The 6,724-nt window shown below is 56.2% G+C and overlaps 2 protein-coding genes across 2 annotated transcripts; both read left to right on the plus strand.

Annotated features, from left to right (window-relative positions):
* Window positions 1–253: 253 nt before the first annotated feature.
* Window positions 254–769, plus strand: LOC136536578 (agglutinin-2-like). Its single transcript, XM_066528824.1, has one exon. It carries the CDS (start codon window positions 254–256, stop codon window positions 767–769), a length of 516 nt encoding a protein of 171 aa, XP_066384921.1.
* Window positions 770–5,653: 4,884 nt separating this feature from the next.
* Window positions 5,654–6,241, plus strand: LOC136536579 (uncharacterized). The gene has a single exon (XM_066528825.1). The coding sequence runs from the start codon at window positions 5,654–5,656 to the stop codon at window positions 6,239–6,241; it is 588 nt and encodes a 195-aa protein (XP_066384922.1).
* Window positions 6,242–6,724: the final 483 nt, after the last annotated feature.

Below are 6,724 nucleotides of genomic sequence, written 5' to 3' on the forward strand. Positions count from 1 at the left end.
CTGGTGACCGAGAAGCTAGTACGACAGCCATCTCCCAGAATCCCAGTGTGCTCCCCCGTTCTCTCCAGAGTCCAAATAAACAAAAACAATGGCGGCAGCGAGCTCTCGCAAGTTTTCCTTCAGGTCCATTGGTCTTTTCTCTCTGCTGCTCCTGATCCATGCACCTCGTTCTAGCTCACTGTCCTTTAGCTTCAACTTCTCTAATTCCGGTGACCCATGCGATGCGGAGCTAAGGTGCGAGCATGACACCCGTATGGGCCCTGGCGTTCTTGAGCTAACAAAGAACGAGATCTTAGGGGACCCCTTCAGCGTCGGGCGTGCATCATATGCGCGCCCGGTGGCCCTGTGGGATAGCAGCACCGGCGAGGTGGCGAGCTTCATCTCCAATTTCACGTTCCAAATCAAGCCCAAAGACGAGACCACCTACCAAAGATGCAACGTGAGTGGCGACGGAATGGCTTTCTTCCTCGCCCACTACCCGTCCATGATCCCCCCCAACAGCTATGGTCGGAACCTCGCCCTCTTCAATGACAGCAACAATGTCTACGCCACCGGTGACGACCGGGTCGTCGCTGTGGAGTTTGATACTTTATTCACTAACGAGTGGGACAAAACCCAAAACCATGTTGGTATCGACGTCAATTCCATCTCCTCCAAGGCCTACGTGAATGTGACCAAGGGCCTGGTCTCTGAAGATGCCATTATGACCGCCAAGATCAGCTACAACAACCTAACAGGTGTTCTAGAAGCCCTTCTCCAGATCAGCTAGTACGACAGCCATCTCCCAGAATCCCAGTGTGCTCCCCCGTTCTCTCCAGGGTCCAAATAAACAAAAACAATGGCGGCAGCGAGCTCACGCAAGTTTTCCTTCAGGTCCATTGGTCTTTTCTCTCTGCTGCTCCTGATCCATGCACCTCGTTCTAGCTCACTGTCCTTTAGCTTCAACTTCTCTAATTCCGGTGACCCATGCGATCGGAGCTAAGGTGTGAGCATGACAGCCGCAAAAACCATCAACCGAATGCATAGGGGAGTGGTTTAGCTATCTTAAGTCAAGTGTCATATTGAAAAGTTTCTCTCGATGCATACGGGGGTGATTTAGCTGTCTATTTCCTCGTAATAACTTCATGTGTTGATTGGCGGTGACCCATTCAACTCTGAAATTGAAGAAAATGTTTGAAATTTTCTGATTCTTTGAAACATTCAACAAAGATCATCAATGGCCAACGAGTTGTTGGAGCTAGGGGTGGGGTACTGTACTGCTTTACTCCAAAATACAGAAAATGAGAAATCTTTGTGTCGGGGACCAATACTAGGGTACCTGAAGAGGAGCTAATGGTCATCAACATTGATTCATTCGAGCAGTCAAGAGCGCGACTACAGCTCCAACCGACCCCCAGGTGCGCGGGCTCCGCCTCGCCCAACCTCTGGGTCGGGGCCCCCGGCTCGCCCAACCTCTAGGTCGGGGGCTCTGTCTTGCCCGACCCCCCAGGTGCGTGGGCTCCGCTCCGCCCGACCTCTGGGGCGGGCTCCGCCTCGCCCGACCTCTGGGACCGGTCAAACAGACCCGAGAACTATATGGATTGACCGCTCAGAATCTGGAGTTGGTCACCAGCTGACCCAAGCTGCCCCCCCCCCCCGCGAACGGGATGCTGGGGCCCCACTCGGACATGCCCGTTAGCGAGCTCACCGAGCGCAACACTCGAGCCATCGCGGCAAGTGACGTTATCTCAACCCCTCCGGTTGCGGAAACCGCGGAAGGGGGGATGATCACAAAGACGAGCCAACCCTTGACTAGACCCCCGCTATGGGCAGGGGCTCGAGGAAAGTTGGACTCGCATGGAGACCAAACTCGTGGTCGCAGAACAACAGACCCCCGTAGGGGTCGGAATCAGGAAAGACCTTTTCCGACCCACCAAATCTCACGGCAATACCCCTGAGGGGTCCGATCATGACGAAAGGGAATCGCTGTCCCCAGGACACGCCGTGGGCGACAAAAGAAGGCCACAGCCCTCAGAATCCTCCCGTTCAGAAAAGCCTCCGAAGGAGTATTCTGCTCCTCCGCAGGCTCGGGGGCTACTGTCGGGGACCAATACTAGGGTACCCGAAGAGGAGGAGCTAATGGTCATGAACATTGATTCATCCGAGCAATCAAGAGCACGACTACAGCTCCAACCGACCCCCAGGTGCACGGGCTCCGCCTCACCCGACCTCTGGGTAGGGCCCCCCCGGCATGCCCGACCTCTAGGTCGGAGGCTCCGCCTCGCCCAACCTCTGGGTTAGGGCCCTTGGCACGCTCGACCTCTGGGTCGGGGGCTCCGCCTCGCCTGGCCTCTGGGTCGGGGGCTCTGTCTCGCCCGACCCCCAGGTGCGTGGGCTCCGCCTCGCCCGACCTCTGGAGGCGGGCTTCGCCTCGCCCGACCTCTAGGTCGAGGGCTCCGCCTCGCCCGACATCTGGGTAGGGGGCTCCGTCTCGCCCGACCCCTCAGGCGCGGCTCCTGATGGAAGCCCGTACCACCACCAACCACTACGGGCCAGAAAGTACAACCCAAGGTCAAACTTCTGGCATCGTGCAGGGAGCGGGCACATCTCAACATGACACGTGCCCGCGACATGTCATTCCAAGGAACTCACATCACCAACAGTGACGGACGCGTGGTCACTATGTTGTCTACTCCTTGTACGACCGCTGACTAGCACGCTGGTTGGCCGCATCACCCGTCGAGGCATGGCATCAGTGGCGAGTAGGCACATGGCGTGGAGCCGTCCCTGTCACCATCTGCAGTGTCAGCGAGACCCGTATAAAGGAGAAGAAAGGCCCGATGGTCCTAGGAGCCTTCCTCTCCTTGGCTCTTCTCCCTCTTTCTCTCTGTGTTACCTGCTCTTCCCGTTCGTCTATAAAAGGGAAAGCAGGATGCCCCAGGAGGGGGGATGGCGGTTCACCACTCCACACGGCTGTAGACATCAAAACACATGCCCTAACATGCCTTAGGAGCACACGCACATCAGAGACTTGAGACCTATTCCTCTCTCGCTCGTTTGTAACCCCTACTACAAACTTTTAGTGCTAGTAACACGAGCAGCAGCGATGAATTGGACGTAGGGACTTTCTGCCCGAACCAGTATAAACCTCGTGTCCACTAAGCACACTATCCGAGCCAGACGCGCAATACTAGAAATTTACTAGTTGGTAACTCAAAACACCGACACTTGGCGCGCTAGGTAGGGGCTTTTTGCATGTCTTGACATCCACATCAGGCCCCGGATGGCTTGTCACGGCATCAGCTGGTTCCCAGGAGCGCACGTGCATTTCGGGAACTTAGAATTCATCATCACAACAGGTGGAGAGTTGGTGCAGGCTCCCATCACCGTCCAACCTCTCCACTCTGCCGGCCTCAACGTGATCCAAGGCGTTTGAGGAGCTACGGTTGCACGCACCAGAGGCCCATGCCCCTGGGAGTGACTAGCTCCTCGGCTTCATTTATGGGAGGCTAGAACGCCAGCTCGACGCCTTCCTGGGACCCCAACCATCCTGGGAGGACTTAGGCCGCCTCACCTTCTTGTTCATCAACATCATGACGCAGCTTGCCGGAGGAGAGCCGCTTTCCTCAGAATACCTCATCCGGAGCGCCCCGACAGCGCTCCCGTTCGGTCTGCACAACACCACCGAGACCATTGGCCACCTTGTGGCGCAACACACGCCTCCATCCCCCATGAACGATGATTTCATGGGGATGACCAAATATGTTGTGGAATCTCTCCATGACCTCCTCGCAGGAGAATCAGAGTCGCCCTCCAACTATGACTCCAGCAGGGGGAGCCATCACCCCTCTCGTGAATGTTTCATGGTAGGTACCCCCGAGGAGTATGTCGAAAGCATCCATGAGGGAGAGGCTACCCCAATGAACGGCTTCAACGACGAGGTCAAGGGGGATGCAGGGTCCCCACCTCGCCTACGGGTAGAGCAGCTGAAGGCCCGACACCAAGAGCTCGAGGAAGCATGACTCTAGCTCGAGCAGGAACACGCACAGCAAGAACGAGAGATCGAGTGCCACAGAGACGGTGGGCGTGCACGCGCTGTGGCCCGCGATGTGAACTGGAGGATCATTGAGGACGACAAAGCCCTCCCACACTTCACCCGGGCAAGCCAGAACATCGTTGCTATGGTGGCCTTGTTTCGGGGGCTTCTGGGGCCTGCGACACCCGAGGATCGTCGGGCCCATCGCGAGATTCGCACTCTACTCGAGCGTGCGGTGGCACAACAGGCCAAAAGTTCGCTGTCCCAACGACGCGAGTTCAACGCTAGCCATTATGCGCCCTCAGAGCAACCCAACAGGGACATGTCTATCCACTAGGCGCAGCAAGGTGGCAGGCCACACGCTGTGGTCCCAGTGCATGAGTGTCTCGGCCTCCACCGTGACGCGCGTGACACCCTCGATGCCCGTAGGCGTACCCATGGTGATGCGAGGGAGGAGGCTAGCCACGGCTACCACCCTTGTTGTGGTGGACGCTACGACAGCGGCAAAGACCGAAGCCCGAGCCCTGACTTGCCGGGACCTCAGGCCTTTGGCTGACACATCTTCAACGATGCCTTCCCACCACGGTACCAACCACCAACCAACATCTCAAAATACTCTGGGGAAACGAACCACAGACTGTGGCTCGAGGATTATCGGCTTGCTTGCCAAGCCGGTGGAGCGGATAATGACGATTTCATTATCCGCAACCTTCCATTATTCCTGGCCGATACGGCACGAATGTGGTTGGAACACCTTCCGCCCAACTGAATCCAAAGTTGGGAGGACCTAAAGAGATCTTCATGGGAAACTTCCACGGCACATACGCGCGTCCTGGGAACCCATGGGATCTAAAAAACTACCGACAGAAGTTTGGAGAAACTCTTCATGGGTACATCCAGCACTTCTCTCGGTAGTGCAATGAGCTGCTCAACATCGCCGACGCTGACATCATAGGAGCTTTCCTGTCTGGGACCACCTGCGAGTCCTTGGTTCACAAGCTAGGATGTAAGGGCCCACGAACCACCAAGGAGCTCCTCAACATCGCCACCAGCCATGGCTTGGGCGAGGAGGTGATCAGGGCGATTTTCGACCGTCTCAAAGGCAAGGCTAAGTAGGACGAGGATGCCGGCGAAGGCGCCTCCAACTATCCTAGCAAGAAGAAGAACAAGCAGCGGCGCGATGGCTCGCTTGTGGCCCTCGTCGACCGCAAGGGGGGTCGGAAGCCTGCCATGGGTACCTCAGACCACTTCAAGAAGCTGCTCGAAGGGCCATGCCCGAACCATGCCTTCCCCATTAAGCACCTATACAATGACTGCGTCCTCACAAAGCGGTTCTTGTCCGAAGGCTCCAACAAGGGAGTGCATAGGAAGGAGCCCAAGTTGGTCACAGATGACGCCAAGGGGAAGGACGGTGGATTTCTGGCACTGGATGGCTCCCTCATGATCTTCGGAGGGTCAGCGACCTACGACTCCATGTGCTGCCAGAAGCTTATGTGCCGCGAGGTCTATATGGTCGAGCCGGCCGTGCCTACCTTCCTCTGATGGTCGGAGTCTGCCATAACCTTTGATCAGACCAACCACTCGAAAAGTGTCCCACAGCTAGGAAGATATCCGCTTGTGGTCGACCCGATCATCGGCATGAAGTGGCTCACCAAGGTGTTGATGGATGGAGGCAGCGTCCTCAACATCGTGTACGCTGAGACGCTCGACGCCATGGGCATCGACCGAGTGCACATCCAGCCGACCGGGTCGCCCTTCCATGGCATCGTGCCAGGAAAGCACCTACCACGCCATCGAGGTTGCCTTACCTTTGGGGATCGATCCGCCCATCACCTTCGGGGATCTGACAAATACAGGATGGAGACCCTTACCTTCGAGGTGGTCGGGTTCCACGGAACCTACCACGCCATCTTGGGACGTCCATGCTATGCGAAGTTCATGGCCATCCACAACTACACCTATCTGAAGTTGAAGATGCCGGGTCTGTGTTGGGTCATCACCGTAGGCTCCCCCTTCCAGCGCGCCTACGAGTGCGAGGTCGAGTGCTGCGAACATGCCGCGGTAATTGCCGCCTCCAGAGAGCTTGCGGCCATTAGGGAGGAGGTCATCGAAGAAACACCCGACCCTAAGCGGTCGACCGAGTCTTTCGAGCCTATAGAGGGCCTCGACCTCCTTAGCTCCAAAGGTAAAGTGGTGTGCATTGGCACCATGCTTTCCTCCAAATAGGAAAGCACGCCCATTGACTTCCTCCACGCCAACAGAGACATCTTTGCATGGAGACCCTTGGACATGCCAAGCATTCTAAGAGAAGTCGCCGAGCATGCCTTGAAGATCAGGCCAGGCTCCAAGCTAGTGAAGTAGCTCCTGCATCGCTTCAATGAGGAAAAACGTAGGGCCATCGGCGAGGAGATTGCGAAGCTTTTGGCGGTTGGGTTCATCAAGGAAGTATAACACCCCGAGTGGTTAGCCAATCTCATTCTTGTACGAAAAAAGAGTGGGAAATGGAGAATGTGTGTTTACTACATGGGTCTCAACAAAGCGTGCCCAAAGGATCCATTTCCTTTGCCACACATAAACCAAGTAGTCAACTCGACCTCAGGGTGCGAAACCCTTTGCTTCCTTGATACATACTCTGGGTACCATCAAATCATGATGAAAGAATCTGACTAGCTCTCGACGTCTTTCATCACCTTGTTCGGATCATTCTGC

Source organism: Miscanthus floridulus, chromosome 2 (genome assembly GCF_019320115.1).
Source record: "Miscanthus floridulus cultivar M001 chromosome 2, ASM1932011v1, whole genome shotgun sequence".
Classification (NCBI taxonomy): domain Eukaryota; kingdom Viridiplantae; phylum Streptophyta; class Magnoliopsida; order Poales; family Poaceae; genus Miscanthus; species Miscanthus floridulus.